The sequence below is a fragment of the Pleurodeles waltl genome, chromosome 9, assembly GCF_031143425.1.
Source record: "Pleurodeles waltl isolate 20211129_DDA chromosome 9, aPleWal1.hap1.20221129, whole genome shotgun sequence".
Taxonomy (NCBI): Eukaryota; Metazoa; Chordata; class Amphibia; order Caudata; family Salamandridae; genus Pleurodeles; species Pleurodeles waltl.
Window position 1 is genome coordinate 128,206,469 of NC_090448.1, and position 18,400 is coordinate 128,224,868.

General features: G+C 43.2%; 1 protein-coding gene across 4 annotated transcripts in view; it reads left to right on the forward strand.

Annotated features, from left to right (window-relative positions):
• FBXW12 (F-box and WD repeat domain containing 12) overlaps positions 1-18,400 on the forward strand; it is a 289,079-nt gene that overhangs the window by 244,615 nt on the left and 26,064 nt on the right. For 3 of the 4 annotated variants that reach the window (XM_069206399.1, XM_069206396.1, XM_069206400.1), the window contains one exon: positions 180-530. The exons of the other annotated variant lie outside the window; for it this stretch is intronic. In XM_069206399.1, coding sequence (XP_069062500.1) covers positions 180-279 — 100 coding nt within the window. In that variant the 3' untranslated portion in view covers positions 280-530. Of the gene's footprint in view, positions 1-179; positions 531-18,400 lie in introns of those variants that run through there. 4 annotated transcript variants of the gene reach the window in all.

Below are 18,400 nucleotides of genomic sequence, written 5' to 3' on the forward strand. Positions count from 1 at the left end.
GGCCCCTAACTACCAGCATATACATGTAATGATTGTCTTGGCAGGTAGTTTGCAAGTAGGCAGTACATTGTAAACATGCAACAAAGAGATGTGAGCGCATTGTTGTATATACAAACTTAATGTTGACCTGCATAATTTGCAAAGAGCACTGCTGCATCTATTTTTTCTTTTCTCAACAGAGGTGTTTCATCTGTGGTTTGTGACTATGTGAGCATCGCAAGTTCAGTGGATGGAACAGATGGGAAAAGTATTTTAAGAGCATATTGTTTTAATGTATGAGCTTATTAGAGTCACTCCCTCTTTTTTGTAGTCTTAACTATATATTATGTTAACTAATAACTGTTTATTAAACATCAATCAGCAGGTCTACCAAATTGAAAATCTTATTGGGATCACTGGACAAACAAGTCAATATAAGAAAATTATATCAGCTAATTTGTTCTACAGCAGGGGCTCTTTAAATTCAGCTGAGTGATAAAATGCATCTTTGGTTGTCCATGTAAACAATAAACCAAAAGTAACATGCTTCAGCTTGTGTTTTTCAGAATATGGAATACCTGCTTCCTACTTGCAGTATAAATTAAGGTTTTCTGCATTATAGGTGAACCATGCAGTTTCTAAGTGAAGCTATGTAAGTGAAGCACGCCAGGGACTGGCTATATCATTGTAGTGCATGATCTCTCTAAGACTTAACTACCCTGGGGCATAATGAGAATTACCAGGAAACACACACCTGCAGCTCACTTACAACGTTCCAGATCCCCCCTATAATTAGCACCATTTGAATGGGTCAGTTTAGATGCAAACTTTACAGACCAACTCAGAGTTTTGCGGCAAGCCAGATGATCACTCAATTCCTACTAAAAGTTTATCAGTTAGATGCCAGGAAGTATAGAAGTGGTTCTAACATGGGTGTACTGGGTCCTGGCAATGGCACAGTGTATTAGGGCACAGACAATGTTGGCACTAATACTAGTCGATGTAGAGTGCTGATGCACAGGATTGGGGCAGTGAGAGTCTCAAAGGGAAGGGACCCTCGAACAGATAAAGAAATCCCTCCCAGGACAAAATTCTAAGTCAGAACCATGCAGGTTTATTCAAACTGTAAGACTCATTGCAGAAAGCAGAAAATAGTTACTTAATCAGATTCAAATCATCACCTGTAATGCATAAAAATGCAGTCATTTGCAAGGGGTCATAACATAAGGAACTAGTCATAATCAAATAAAGATCAGTAATGCACTAATCTCCTCAGGTCACAAGTCGAGTAGTTCACTCCATCTTGTACCGGCCTATCAGGCTTAATCACAGGACCGAAAGGAGTCATGGTTACTCTCTCTCCATCTGACATATGGTGCCCAGCGCTCAGTCGCCTTCCCACTTCTTTTACAGTCCTGATCAAAATTACAGATTCTGTTCACTGAGGCCCACTATTTGGAGATAGTTGGAGGAGTGTGGATAAGGCAGTCCAAGCAAATCTCCCTCTTTGCCAACAGAATTAAGTTAAAAAGGAGTGCCTTCCACCCAGGTAGTGTACTCTGGACAGGCTGATCTTCTTTTCCAGATAGGATCAGAGGAGGTCTCAGGATTAGTTGACTTCCAATGACTTCTGAGAATATGCTCTGCACCCCCTCCTAAAAGTCCTTCAGAGCTGGGCGTGAGGCAGACTTATGAATATTGTCTGCTTTTTCCTCCCCACACCGATAGCAATAGGGTGAGGGACCTGCAACCAACCTTGCAAGCCTTCTAGGAGTTAGATATATCCTGTGTCAGGGGAAAACACATTCTTCTTAAGTGTGGCTGATTTCACTGTAGAGTATAGTACTTGTAAAGACGGGTAACAAATACATGGATGTTCCTGTACTGGCTGGTATCCACGCCAGGAATTGATAGGAACGCTGCACCTCTCCTCATCAGCCCTCACAAGCTCCCAATACCAAACAGAAATCTTTCTTCAATGGCCTGGGATTCAGTGACCTTTCCCCCATCTTTGCCCTGAGCTCCATGAGGCCAACTGCATATACTTACACCAAGACATTCCAAATCAGCATCATTAATGCATGAACATTTTGAGAGGCCTAACATAAGGGAATTAGCCGTATTGAAAATATAGTTCAGTAATGGACTAGCATAAAAATACTCAGTTCATAAGTGAAAGGAAAGAGATAAGTCAGCAGTCTAATGGGATTGTCAGTTCAAAGGCAAAAGTCTATTGATAAAGTCAGATAACAGTCCGACATGGGAACTGCTCAGAATGGAAGCAAGTCAAGCTCTAATCCTGATCCTAACAGAATTGACAAATCGATTCTGCTAGAAGTTCCATAACTCTGAGGGAGGTGAAAATAGCTCCCTCTGAAAATAGAAGTATGCAAGTAAGTACATATGTAATACTTTACAACATTCATAATCTTTGATATTCTGTATTCAAGTTAACATGAGTATTTTGCCTAAACAGAAAAATCTCTATGATCGAATCTACTAATTCTTGAGCGTTACTATGATATAAACCAGCGGTTTCCAACCTTTTGACTTCTGTGGACCCCTACTTTATCATTACTGGAACCCGAGATCCCCAACTGAATCCAAGGACTCCCCGCTGAGTCATTACTGGAAGCCAGGGATCCTGGTCTAAACATTGTTGATGATTTGAAACACAAAACACTACACAAAAAATACAGAAATAAGCATTCATCAAACACATACTCAAATCACAACACATTTTATTCAATTTGCAAGCAATTATAAGTTTAAAAAAATGTAATTTTAATAGGAAGGTTGGAGCTTTTCTAAAGTCAATTGAAGCCACACAATGTCCATACTATATTATGTTTGATACACCTGCACTGCTTCCATGAATCAGTCTGAGGATACATGAACAGTAAACCTTGCTATAATTAATATAATTATAATTGTGTCAGCGGGCAGCAACCGCCTTGAGTAAAGTAACATATGAGAGCATCCCTACATAGCATCTTCCTAAGGCACACTGTTTGATACAATACAAGAACCAACCACGGAATACATCACATTTAGACTGTTTTATGAAAAGGAAAAACAAAGAAGAGGAAAAACATGGGTGTCAGAAACTTCTTTGTGCAACTTTAAAAGCTGCATTTTCTTCAGCTGGCAGTGCAAACAGACTAAAGACCCAGTAGATTAATTTTACGGCCTAGCTATACTGCCCTAAAACACATGCAAATAAACTTTCTTTTCTAATTAATGGAACACTCAGAAACAAGAAGTAAGGGCAAACAAAGGCATAGAGGGTGGTTAGATGCAAAAGAACAAAATATCAGTAGCACAGAGGAGAGGAAGTTCAAATGGAAGGAAAAGTACTCAAAGGTCTTACCTTCCACTTTTTAGTTTTCATGTTGTGGTCCAGAGATAGGCTAAGGGCACCAAACCCTTCTGTGCCTCCTCTCACCTTTTCTCCCATCTCAACAAGACATCTGAGCATAGGCAAGGAGGAAAATAGGGGCTAGGAGTAGCGCTCCTGTTCATAGGTCCATGCACTATTTTTTTTTCTATGACGTGCTTGGAGCCCCAGGAAAGGATTCCTTATGCTCTCTTGAAATTCACATATGGAGAGAGAATAGGCTGCATATGAAACAGCAACCTTCGTACTAAATATTCTGACCATGCTCGTTAACCACCAGGGTACCTGACCGAAAGCCTGGCACGCAAAGCTACTACATACTAGGGAATTTCTGTGAGCGGGGAAATGACAGTGATGTATTTCACACGAGAACTAGTACAAAGTTGTACTTATTGGGGGTATAAAAAGATTGCCATTACCCTTCTCCCTCGACACATGCTGCTGCCACATCTGCCCAGCAAAACAAAGATGTGCTAACTCAAAGGCTACATTCTTAACTGCCTTATCAGGAACAGCACCTGGTGGGAAACAACAAGCTGTGACTGCAATCCAAAGCAGCACAGCAATTCAAAGGAGCCAGAAAGCAGGTTAACGATTCCTCCTTGTAATTGAGACCGCTATACTCTACTAACCAAGCGCCAATCAAGAAGGTTCTCACATTGCGATTTGTTCTGGTAAAAAAAAAAGTCTTCATGGAATTTAGCTCACATAATATATTCAGGGTAGCCCGAGCCTCCATGAGATAATACAATTTTTGCAGTAGCTTGCAAGATTTATAGTGAGGGTTGAAATAATAGGAGCAGTGCAATTATTTAAGGGTACAGAAATGAAGCCCATTTCTGAGGCATGTGGACTTCCTATCAGGAATCTGAAAAATGAGGACTCTCCTCAAAATTTTGAAGCCTAAAGTGTGACCTTCCATTCTCATAAGACCTGAGGAAGAAAAACAGATTATGTGCACCAGAGAAATATAATAGAGATCTTCTAGTTAATCAAAGTAGAATTAAAAAGAAAGTATTTATATTTAATAAGTGAGGCTTTTACTTTAGAGTCAAGTCTAATAATGGAAAATTCAATTTGGGGCTTTGGCCATTTGTAGTAAAAGGAAGAACATTGCTTAGAGCTTCAAGAACCATGGCATTGAAGTCAGTTGGAGTGAACTCCTCCAAAAGATAAGAAAGAAAGTGTTTATTTAGGGTTTTGCTGACACAGCACTCCCCTACAACCATGGTTCCTCCAGTCTATTTACAGGTGTGGGTACAAATACAATTTTGACTAAAAGCCTGACTAATATTGGACCGTTGGTCAAGGTACCTGAGGTTGTCTGCCTTGTTTATATATAAGGCAGACATTCAATGTATTTTTCCTCTTTGAGAAGGCTCGGTGGTCCTGAACAGTAGAATAGATAAATGACCCTCTCAAATGCCCACCCCCCCTTACGGGGCACACGGGACATACAGGGGATTCTGTCCACCAATCATGGTGGTTGAGGTCGTATGTCACTGGTGTTCTAGGGTCCATCCTACCATAGCTCTGCAAACTGGGCCAAGTCCACCCTTATTATACTTGACTCTCAAGGTAGCGAAGACGAGACGACAAAGGCTTCTCAGGGAGGTAGTTCGGGGAGAGGAGCTCAGAACTCAGCAGCCAATGAACAGGCACAATGACGTATTGTCCAGCTCAGTGTTTACCTTTTAAATTAAAAGAAAGTTCTTTACTTACACAGCATTACACAGCACAATTAGGGTAATCAGATACAGAACTGCCACCCCATTTACAAATTCTCTTGAGGTGCTACACCCTTCAGTATCCTTCCATCACTGCTAGAGTTCCCCAGCATCTGTAATCTTTATTGAATAATTCAGGACAAGACACAAATTAGCTACAGGTGAAAAGGTCACAACTGTTATTTCCGTTCAGGGTGGTGCAGGACGGATGTGTGTAGAGATCCTGCTTCTGCTTTGGCGGCTCCTGAGCCTCCCGGGACAGAGCTGGAGCCTTTGTCACAACTTGGCAACTTAGTGATCTCATCACATTGACACCTGAAGCAGCATTTGTCTTCATCAGTTGCAGCCATATGCCAGGTGCAGAAAGAACACTGGTACAGCAGGTGTAGTGATCAAAACAAACTGGATCTTATGTGATCTGCGGCAGTTATGGACTCTAGGCAGCCGGGCTTCCACATCAACGTTGATCGAGCTTTCCGGCTTTGATGTCAGCACCAGTCTCCTAATCACATATACTGCTGATCACATAAAAAATTCTTGATATTTGCAGACTTCTTGATGTTGTTCAGGACAATAAATGTTCAGGGAGACAGGGGAACTACTTCCACATATGGGTCACTACTGGCTGCACTCCATTGTAGTTTATTGCTCTCTCTGGCTATTCCCCAAATTGGGTACATGCTGAATTTCTCCTCCAGGACGGTCTTTCTGGTGGTTCCAGGCACACTCCTTCCCTCTTTCTGCAGGTGGGGTTCTAAGCTCTAGATAGCCCCTCAGCTCTTCCAGCAAAAAGTGCATGCTTCAGGTCATGTACCCTAACCTCTGGGGGACCAGCTTTCATGCAGACATCTGTTGTTGTCACATAGCAGTCCTTTGAGTATTCTGTGGTGCCTTCCATTCCTTGTTCAGATCTTGGAATTGGAAGCAGATGAGATGGTTTAGATCCCACAAGTATACACATTTTCCAGACACTGGCCCTGGATCCACTTTCTAATGTTTTATAACCAGTTTAGGGTGGGTCTCTTTCAAATTAATATGTCTGGCTGTTCCTAAGGTACAACCTTTGTTCGAGGTGATGGCTCTTACAACAGATAGCAATGATGCTTGCTCTAAGCAGGATTGTCCAAACCAAAGGTGCATTGAAGTGTGACATCTCTGCATCTGGCAGTCATGTGCCTTCCTTAAGCAGTAGTCCAGGGACGACAAAAGGACAGCCAGAGCCTTGAAACGTCTTCACCTTAAACAGAAACTGCCATCCCACCCCTCACACCTGCCTCCTAACCAATTTCAGTACTCTGGAAGAACCCATCAGTGCCTTTTGCTAACGGAGTACTCTTTGTATTTGTAAAATCAGCTCTTTCTCCATCCTCCCTCACTTCCACTCCCCAGCCACAGGAACTCAGTTAATACACTTCACTGTCTGTGGACTCTACAGTATATCTACCTCCCATCTTGTTCCATTCTAAACAATGGGTCATCCAAAATGGATCCCACCAGTCCCAGTACTCGGACTCTCACCACACAGCGTCCTACTACACAAATGTGCTCGACACTCACTGCACATACAAACATGTGAAATACACAAGGAATGTCAGTACAAGGATCAGCACAAAGAACTGTAGTTTATATAACAGACAAACATTATGAGAGAGGTCATTTAACTGCTCTGTTCCTGACACAGAGAGAAAGGTCTAGTCAGGCTTGACTTGGATGACTTGGAAAAATGCAATACACTGCGACCACCTCTTTAAGTGATTGTCCCAGAGCTTAAAAAGTAGTCCTTGGCCTGCTTTGAGGTACACCTCTAGGTCACAGAACAGGTTCTGGTTCTCACATTACCAAGGACAGGTCTAGGCCTCTGTGCACATGCTAGATCTGCATGATTCCAGGACACCATATTACAAGCAGTCAGGCACTCAGGGCAGAGGTACACATGCATTTGTCGTGCAAAGGACATTTCTGTCCCAATAAGAAGCCACAGTGCCAAATCTGTTTCTGTGCACGTGCACTCATGAACCATACCATATATCAAATTGAGTCCAGGAACCTCTCCAATTCAAGGATTCAAACCATTACTTTCAAGAATCTATTACACTTTATGATCTCAAACGTCCAGAGCGTGAACATGTTTGCATTACTACATAACAGAAAGACCTGCTGACAAATACTGTACTCATTGTTGTGCCGCTTGTATCTATGGATCAATGCAAAGGTGATCTGGCTGAAACAACTAAATATGTTTTAAAAATATCACCCAACAACGACAAGGAAGGCTTATCCATTGCTTCACTACAAGCTACAAGTAAGGAACCAAAATATTTTAGCATGAGCCTGTTTCTGCCTTAGAAGTAGCTCAAGTGCTAGAAAATGACTTAATTACTTACACTTTTCCCTCTCACTGCACCTGTTTTTCTCCACTTCTCTTCCATCTGTTCGTATTCGATGAGCATCGTGCTTGCCATTCTTGCAACTGTCTTTACTGATCAGACCCAATGTGAACCTTGCAATGTTGCTGGTATTTGCTTTGGGAATTCTTTGTTTTCTCATTATCTGAATTGCTTCTTTAGCTTCTCTATTCCTGTTCTTAGTTTTTTTCAGCCACTCTGTCAATGGCGTATTCCAGTGTTCCTATTTCGGTCTGCATACTTCTAGCCCTATCTTTGTTTGTGTGGATTCCTTGATCTGTATTTCACAGTTTTTGAGCTGTGAACTTCCAGTCATATTTCTGTTTCTTAGAATCAGTTCCTGCTATTTCCTGAGAGATCTTTATGTATTAAGTTGCTACCTCCTTTCCCTTTGTCCTGTCTTGTGTTTATATTAACATTCTGGCCCCTCTTGACCAGAGAAACAGATAGTATCTTCTTCTGTTAGAGTTAATGGGGGCTTTCCAAAACTGTGAATTTATCTGCCTGTTATCACGTGCCGTCTGGACTACGGCAATGCACTCAATGAAAGCAGCGCCAGAGAACTCATAAGAAGACTCCAGACTGTCCAGAACGCAGCAGCCAGACTGATCCTCAACCTACCCAAAAAGACCCACATCTCCAGGCACCTGAGAGACCTTCACTGGCTCCCCTTCCAGAAAAGATGCCCTCCACAACCAAGGACAGACATACACGAACCACTGCCTCAGCTTCCACCAACTGAACAGCAACCTGCCCTCACCTTGTCCTCGCACAGACATCACACATCTGCCGCTGCCGCACCAGAGGTCAATCCTTCTCCCACCTCGCTGCCAAATCCTGCAACACACTTCCCCTCCACCTTCGAACAGCACCCTCTTTTGCAGGCTTCAGGAAGGAACTCAGACCTGGCTCTTCGAAGGAGACCCTCACTGGTGATAAGCCATGCTTTAAAAGTATAGTTTGATTGAATGAAAGCAAACTCTGTAGTCACGATCATAGCAGAGATCCTGCCAATATTGCTGTTCTAGAATGCTGACTCCAGTTGTTGTCAAGGGAGGAGACATATTCCTTGTGATCTATTGATAATTTGCTTGTCAACAAAAATGATTTAGCTGTGCTGAGCTATAGAGACATTATCCACTACAGGCATTCTCGTATTACAATGTTTGTCAAATCTTACCTCAAGCTCATACCTTTCCAAATCTTTCAGTCTACAGAACACTCCTCCCCCTTGCCCTGTGCCAAAAGCCATGGTGGTTATTTTATATGGTTACTTACGAAACTTTAGCCCATATTTGAGAAAAAGTGGTTCATCATAGATGATGTGCCACTTTCTCTGCACCCCCTACCAGCATCTAACCATACCATGGCTGTGTCGTATTTATAATACGGCGCACCATGGCAGTCGTTACCACAATAGCGTCAACATTTTTTACGCTATTGTGGTACTTTGTTACACTAGCGTCAAAGATTTTGACGCTAGTGTAGCAAAGTGCAAGGAAGCCAGTAGGTTTCTATGGGAGCGTCATTTTAATACCTGCTTTGAGCAGGTGTTAGAAATTACGCCAAAAATGGCGCAGTGAAATCTTTAATTGCGCCATTTTTGTGGGCCTCCTAGCACTGGAACACCCCACTTGAATACATTTTGTCTGAGACGCAGGCATAATGTGGCGCAAGGGGTTACTAGGGGGCACAATGCATGCACTGATCCACTTCGTAAATATGGCACTTTAGCGCTGCCTTAGCATAAAAGAAATTGACGCTAAGGTGGCGGTAGGGACTCTTAAATATGTCCCTTTGTCTCTTGGCTCTAATACATTATTAGAACAGTTGGACAAGCAGACATTTACCTTAAACAAATTAAATGCTACTTCAAGCGACATCAAACTAATTTCAGTTGTTCATAAAAGAGAATCAGATTCTGTAGGTCATGGGTGATGTATTAGAATTACATCACTTGAAGTACATTATGAATTATTATTACAAATGTTACATTATTTCCAGCATTTATAATGAATGCATTTTTCACATCAAAACCTTCCCTGTCCAGCTTAAGTGAGAATACTAATGGAGAAGCCGATTAGACAAAAATCTCCCCGATAACAGAAACAAGGTGATACAGTACAGGAGAAAACATGGTCACAACTCAGGGGCCAAGCAGAGGCCGAGAAATCATCAAAGTGAGATCATTCACATTCCCTCAAGAGAAGTCAACATAATAACAGAGACTGAGCATGACATCGTTTCAAATAAAAGTTTCACCAATAAATTGGAGATAAAGTTCGTCTTTTATGTAAGTAAAAGTAGGTTAAAAAATTGAGGAAATCAAATTAAAGAACTGTGCAATGAAGCAAATGATAGGTTATCTAAACAAAGAAAAAAATACAACAAACATATTTCTCAGTTTAAGGTGTTGATTTCAGGTTGCATGAGACTAGCGAGTTGGATTCTGTGCAGCCGTATATACCAGGTACATGAGGTAACACTCCTGTCAGTCCTGTGCACTTATGAGATAAACCATATGCAATGGTGAATAGCTGCAGGGCTATATTTACGGCCGGAATCCCATTTAGGATTCTGTTGGATTTAATGCACCGGTTTACCTCTGCTCTGAGCAGGCAATAAATGTGTGCGGGGTGGCTTTTGCGAGGCGATGGGTGAAGGGATAGGGTTACAGAGGGTGCTGGAAAGAAGGAGAGGACGTGGCATGGAGAGCATGCAATGCTTTTCCATTGCTATTGGAGGTGTTCAGGCTGGGACTGACGGTCGACAGAGGTCTGCTTTTGGAGACATTTTCCTGTCCTAGTGTTCAAGCCAGTAAAACCAAGCCCATTGTTGCACGGACTCAAAGAATGTAGGTGCAGGAACACCAACACCAGTCATGATCAGGTGGAACATTATCCCATTTGGGCATACCACTTCGTCTGACTTGTCATCACAGCCCAAGTCAGAAACATTCTATGCAGCCAAAAGGGAAGGAGCTTTCAATTGCATCGGGAAATTCATATGTCTTAAATAGAATAAATAAAATGGGAAAAAATACTCATCCAATCTAGAGATTATCACTAAAGTACATTCACTCAAATGATTTAGATTCTTTAATAACTTCAGATGATGCTATTCGGGCGAAAGATGCCATCTCGAAATTAGTTAAAGCTGCTTCTAGTTGCAATAAAAGGTTTTTAGAGCGATAACAATCACGATGAATCTCAAAAGAGTAATCTCACTGTGAAAATGGTTAAGACAGCAAAGTTAGATGTAGGCCTGTCAGAGGCTGTTGAAGAAAACGTTAAGAAGACAGCAGTTCTCGCAAGACAAGTAGGTAAAGAATGACTCACTTGACAGTGGTAAGCCAGTACACATTTAAAGGATGAAACATGTTCATGTATACGCTTGTGATCAGTGTGGCTTTAGCCCGTCAAGCCCAGTTGTTAGCAGTAAATTTAGTTTGGAATAAGGATTCAATTCTTCCTCCATTGAATCTGTTATGGAAAGAGCATAACGTTTTGTGTAAAGTTACATTTTTAATGCAAAATTGCTTTAAATCAAATGTAAGGTTTTTAGTGTGTCAGGAATTAATTTATGATGCCTTAACATTTCTGAAGTTGGAAGACTATAAAGGTCAGAACAAGAAAAGAATGCAGGAAAACTTCTAAAGGCTGTCGATAGGAATCCTGTAATATAAGACACGATATATCAAATTAGATTACAGGACAACCTTTAGGTTTATTCGACAGCAGGAAGCCTGTAGGAAAGGGACATTGAAATAATATATTTGTGAGAAAGGCTTTAAAGTTAAAATAGTTTACATTCAAACAGACAAACAGAAAGCATTTTGGACTCAGTTGCTAACTGTGACCGAGGGAAAGAACAGCCACCAATATTGGAAGTTGATTAATTATAGCATGAGTCTTAATGGTCTGACGCGGACTATTCTATAGAGTTCGTAAAATGTCAACTTTACATAACGCCGACACATATTCACACGATTCAGAAGTACCATTAAGTTGTGCTACACATGTGCTGGCAGGCAGAAGGTGCAGAATGACAAGAAACCAGAAATGATGGAGCTGCACTAGAAGCCATCAAAATTATATTGCATCAGGGGTCCCACTATACTTAATTACAAAATGTTAAGAATTACAACAGTAACATAAAGAAACAATTTCCCCTTTCACGCACCAGATCCTCTTCCAAGGTGCTAGGACTGATGCTTATCTTGGAAGCAACCTAATGACTCCTGTTTCTCCGGTGACAATACTTAGGTGCCTCCAGTCATTCAAGATGGTGTCAGAGGCTTTTTGATGGCATAGACATCTGGCTTTATGGTCCTCTGGGTGCAATCCTTCATCCTGGGGATTACTATGATTGTGTATCTCTTCAAAATAATGCTGGTACATTACCAGCCCGCTCTCAAAAACTCTGAACTAGTTCAAGTTATACTGCACCTCTATACTTCATTCCTCCATGTCCTTGTGAATCTCACTGTACGTCCATTCTGAGACAACATATTCTTGAGCAAGCTACAGCACCAAATCATGAGCCCAGAAGTGGATGTTCAAGTTCTACACAACGTCTCTCTTCATTTGGATTACATCGTCCCCCTGGGGACTCTTTACCAGTGACATTGAGTCTGCGCATAAACTCCACTCAGATCTTCAATCCTTCCAAGATAGTGACTGGTTTATACCAGCTCTGATTAAGAAATGTACTGCTGTAACAGTTATGCAGACTGGTACCTTCATGTCTCTGATCCCACCAGTGAGATATTTTGGTCTACCCATTGGCAACACTACACCACCCCACATGCTGACAGTACACCACTCTTTGCTGTTAAATGTCCATATAATGACATCAAAACATGTCTTTAATTCCACACATTATTTCTATTTGCAGAAACCTGAAAATTGTATTCCAACTTTGTTGACATGCCCCAGGTCCATGTACTAATCATTACTTGAATCATATGCACAAAAGTTGGTTTTGATGCTCCATCTGGTACTGTCTTCTTGAAAACTGTTTGGGGTACAGAATTCTGACACACGGAATTAACTGTCTTAAACACATACTCCACAGACCACATGCCTATGCTTTGCAGCACTAACTGATCTACATGTACTTTGAGCTATATTATAAATCTAAACACACTCTCAAACTGGATCTGGGATATAGATTTGTCTTCATCTGAATTTACATATTTACTATAGTATGGTACTTTTACTGTCTTATCTATGTTTCCAAAGGAATGGAGTTGTGTGTGATTGTTGGACTTTTTGCCTTACGCAGGATCATCCCCAGTCTTTTTGCCTCCTTCCTCCTGGTTTTTCTGGCCTCACGCTCTTGGCTCTAGGACTCTGAGCACTTTATCATTGCTGACCAGTGCTAAAGTGCAGGTGCTCTCCCATCTAAAGTTGGTATGATTGGCTTATACCTAATTGGCATATTTAATTTACCTATAAGTCCCTTGCACAGTGGTATCTCTATACCCAGGGCCTGTAAATTAAATACTACTAGTGGGCCTGCAGCGCTGCTTGCGCCACCCACTGAAGTAGACTTTCAAACCTGTCTCAGGCCTGCTAGCGCAGGGCCTGTGTGCGCAGTTTTCTGCCACAGGGACCTGGCATCTAAACTTACTTGCCAGGCCCAGAACTCCCCTTTTACTACATGTAAGTCACCCCTAAGGTACGCCCTAGCTAGCCCTATGGGCAGGGGGCCATGTATGTAGAAAGGCAGGACATGTGCCATATTGCATGGCCTGTCTCACTGCTGTGAGTGCTGCCTTCTCATAGGATTGCATTAGAAATGCCCTGCCTTATGTGTAAAGGGTATTGTCTGATTTATGAGGGGTAGCGTAGGCATGTTTGGTATGGTTGTGATGGTGATAATAAATACTGCTTACTGGTGTGGGTGTATTTTTTATTACTATCACAGAAATGCCACTTCTAGAAAGTGCGCATTTATCTGTGCTTATGACTCTGGTGTTTTGCAGCTTGACTCCAATCCACGTCTGGGCAGAGTGACAGTTGGGGCTTTGTGCATACTTTTCAGACAGCCTGTACACAGGGAGGGTGGAGGTGTCACAGAGGTGTATCTGCATACTGAATAGTCTTCCTGGGCTGAGAGAAGGGAGAGGCGGGGCACACCTACATTTGTAAAGGCTGTGCCCTGGCCTCACACAATAGGGTCGTTAACCCCCCACTGATGTTTGGAGCCTGTGCTGAAAGGAGAGAGGGGGCACTCCCAGAACCAGTTGTAACTGGCTGGAACCTCCTCTCCCTACCATTGTAAAACACTGTAAGAACTGACTATAAGTACAGGGGAGTTTTCCCCACAATTTGGAGACTCTTGGAATCATCTTGGAGCTGGACACCAAAGGCTGAAAGGACTCACCAGGAACCGCCATGGACTGCTGCTGCTGTGCTGACCTGTGACCTGCCTGGTCACTGTGAAGAACTTGCCACTTGCTGCCTTTCCCTTGTGCTGGCCTGTAGCTGGGCCCTCCACCTGAGGACCTTGTCTTAAGATTCTGCTCCCCAGGGGTAGGGTGCTGTGGCCCCTGACCCCTGCATCCATTTCTTCACAAGGGGTGCTTCTCCGTGGTTTGCAGCACGCTTATGGAGCCTTGGGAGCTCGTAGGATCCTGGCTGCATTGTGCCCCTTTAAATAAGATCACCGCAGCGGCCCGGGAAGCTGGAAGAACACTCGCTCACTGCATCGGGTGCAGGTGAGTGTCTGCTCGGGCCCCAGGAGGGTCCGATCTTCTTGTGGCTTCACGGCAGGACCAGGGGAAAGCGCGGGGAGTGTCCCCATCCCCCTGGCCTCTGCGTTAGGAGCAGGACGCTCCTTTTCTGCTGTTAGGTAAAACTGGCATTATTGTGCCCCCCCCCCCTCCTTGGTGGAAGGGTCAGTGGAGGCCCAGGGGGCCCCCAGAGATCGCAGGTCCCGGGAGGGGCCTGTCATTAAACCAGAGGGGGTGCGTGGTGCCCCCCTCCTGCCCTAAGTTGTTTTTGCTGGCTTTGGCCCCCCTCGTGAGGGCCGGTTGAGGCCCTGAGGGGCCCCCAGTAATCACGGTCCCCAGAGGGGCCTGCCTATAAAAGAGAGGAGGTGCATGTCGCCCTCCTCTGACCCCAGAGTATAAGGGAGGCCCCTGTTTTGCGCATAGGAGCGCCGGGGGCCCCATGGTTCGCCTTCTAGGCACTGGAGGTGCCTTCATCCAACCAGGTACTGTTTAAAGGACCAATATAGTTGCAATCCAAAGTTCTTTCTACAGACTTTTGTTTGATTTATATATTACCTACCTGCGTTTGATGTTTTTACATATGTGTATGCAAATGTTCCTTTTATGGACATGCTTGCTAATATGTTCTTCTAACTTGCCATATGTTTTCTAATGTTCCTACTATGGGCATTTTATGATATTCTTATGACAAGTGCTGTGATGTAATAACGTGTTTTCCTGACTACTGCTTATGTTGCAGAATTCTGAGTAACCTGTGTGTAATGTGTGACTACCGCTAGGTTGCAGAGTAACTAATGTGTAACGTTCTGACATCTGCTAAGGTAGCAGGATAGTACTGATATGTGATGTTTGGTCTGATAATTGCCTTGTGTACAATACAGTATATTTTAATATAATCTGGTGTTGTGTTTCCTTTGTGGTGGGGATATTGCGTCACATGTGTTGTGTGTGTTGTGCAAACGCTTTACACATTGCCTCCGGGTTAAGCCTGACTGCTCGTGCCAAGCTACCAAGGGGGTGAGCAGGGGTTATCTTGGACGTGTAACTCCCTTGCCCTGACTAGAATGGGTAAGTTCTGCCTGGCTGAGGTGCATACCCTAGCCAACCAGAAACCCTATTTCTAACAATGATCAAGACTAATTATTGTTTAAAAGATTTTTTGGTAAGAATCTAGGTCTCCAACGAACCATTCAGACCCCGCGCCAATACTTACCTTCCTACAATGAACCCAGATTAGAGTAATCACTAAAAGGAACAGACCCGTGATGATGTGAGATGTAGCGATTAAACAGAGTCTCAGCAACTGAGCAACTCATGACTGTACTTAACAATAGTAACAGCACAGCTTAGTAGACATTGTGCTGCGCTCATGCTTTAGGGAAGGAAGGTTCTGCGTGGATGTGAATAATCTTAGTGTGTGGTACTTTTCTTGGGGGTGGCTACATTACACCCATGATCAGTGGCTGAGGACACTGCAATAAGATCAGAATTGCAAATGGTTCACATAAAGAAAACAACAATGTCAGACAAACAACGTTTGTTAGAGAGGTAGGGCAGCAATTGATTGCGGTGAGAGTCACAATTGCTCCGCAGGGTGTTATAGGGAAGTAAGTGGAAGGGCACCAGATCACAGAAAGAAAGCACGAGTCCAATATAATTTAGACAGCGATTTTTCAAATTAAGTCATCATAATTGTCATGGGGTTGATTTTCATGAGGGGAGTGTCCCAGCGTAAAAGGAATTAGCCTTTATTAGACCTGGCATCCTCAAGGTGCTTTTACCCCAGAGCTGTTGCTTTCACCTCCCTGTTTTGTTGTTGTTGGCCTTAGGAATCTGAGCACTTTGACACTGCCACCCAGTGCTAAAGTGCATGTGCTTGTCTCCTAAACATAATAACATTGGTGTATCCACAATTGGTATATTTAATTTACTTGTAGGTCCCTTGTAATGTTGTATACCATATAACCAGGGCCTGTAAATTAAATGCGACTAGTGGGCCTGCAGCACTGATTGTGCCACCCCCTTAAGTAGCCCTGTAAACATGTCTAAGGCCTGCCACTGCAGAGCCTGTGTTTGCAGTTTCACTGCCACTTTGACGTGGCATTTAAAACCAATTGCCAAGCCTTAAACACCCCTTCAGTTACATATATCACACCTAATGTAGGCCCTAGGTAGCCCATAGGGCAGAGTGCTCTGTAAGTAAAAGGCAGGACGTCTACTTTTAAGTTGTACATGTCCTGGTAATAAAAAACATTCCCACACTCCCAAAGTTGTTTTTCATTACTGTGAGGCCTGCTCCTCTCATAGGTCAGCATTGTGAATTCCTTAATATACTTTTAAGCTGTAAATCCTTTTCAGAAAGGAGTAGCTACGTCATGCATCATATCATTGGAATGGTAATGATACATCCTCTTTACTGGTAAAGTCAGATTTATTATTACTATTATAGAAATGCCACTTTGAGAAATTGGCCATATCTCTGCTCTCAATGCTCTGTGTGCCCAGGAGCCTGCCTCCAATACACGTCTGGGCTGACAGTTACATTTTTGCATTCCCTCTAAACACCCACAACACAGGACAATCAACTGCATTTGCATTCATCTGCATACTGATGGGCCTTCCTGGGCTCGAAGGGTGGAGGGGAGCTCACTCTTACACTTCAATAGGGAAGTGCCTGTCCCCACAAAAAGGGCTGATCTGATTATCCCCTACTTATAGCCTTGAGTCAGGGCTGGGATGTAAGAGGGACCTGTGCACTTCAGAGAGTCCCTATGAAGTCATCCCCCACATATAAGGCACTTTTGGGTATAAGTACTGGGGCTCTAACCCCCTGAAATCAGATCACTTCTGGACTTGGGAAGAACTCTGCTGAGTATAGACGGATGTGCTGTAAGGATTGCCACTCTGCCTGGACTGATGGTTCCAAAGGACTGTTTCTCTGCATTGCTGAGGAAAAGGACTGGACACATGCTGCTGAACCTGAGTGTCTACAAGGGCTTGCTTGCTTGCCCCCAGTTCTTCTGCTGTCTCAGGAACATTAAAGACTGGTTGCTACTTTCCTGGTGCTTCTAGACTCTGCCATCTGTAAGTCCTACCCTTGCCTGAGGTGCCCCTCTCCAGTCCTGGGCCTCAGAAGTGAGTACCTCAGCTAATCCCTGCAGAAACCTACATGTCGCCCTGAGTGTGTGTAAAATGTTGCTGCACCGCCCTCCAACCCTGATGCAGAGGCTGCTCGACTATGATGCGCTATGCCGCTCAACGGCGACGCATCACATTCACTTCAACAGAGCCCGATGACGACACAGTGACCCAACTGCATAGTAAATACCGATGCTTCGTGCCCTCAGCGTCGATGCTTTGCTCCATGCGAGGTATTGTCTAGGCAGATCCTGCGTGGGTTCAGTAGTCAGCCTACCCTCCATCGTGGTTGGCCTGGATTTTGACTTTGCACCGGTCCCTTGTGACCTCAAGCAACCTTTTGACTGCTAGTGAATTCTAAGCACTATATCTCGACTTCTACTTATTGGATTTTTGTGGTTTTGGTCTCATTTTACTCAGAAAAATATTCTCTGCTTTTTGGAGTTTTTGAGGTATTTTCATTCAGTTACTGTATTTAGTGTGTTTCACAAATACTTTACACATTGCCTCGAGTTAAACCTTTCTGCTCTATGCATAGCTACCAGACGGTGAGCACAGGTTAGTTTAGGGTGTGTATCTGTCTTACCCTGATTAGGATTGTGGTCCCTACTTGGACAGGGTGCATACCTCTGCCAACTAGAGATCCAAGTTCTAACACTGGTGATCAGTGGTGAGGATAGGACTTGTGCTTGCGCAATACCATATAGTAATTCAGTGCACAGTATTACCAACATCTAGAGCAATTGCAATTAATTGTCTCTGATCCCGATTGGTATGCTTTCCTACTTGCTTCAATTGACAATTTTAATTTTTCAATTCTCCCTGATTGGCATTTTTGCTTTTTTACTCTAAATCATGTCTTTGGTTGAAGGTTCTACATCTGCACCTACAAGAATGGAGTTTTAGCTGGCCAGACTGTGGCCCAACTCAAGGATCTCCTGAATGGTTTTGGGCTTCCAATAAAAAGCAGCACCAAGAAGGTGATGCTGAAAAAGACACTGAGAGCCTTTTCAGA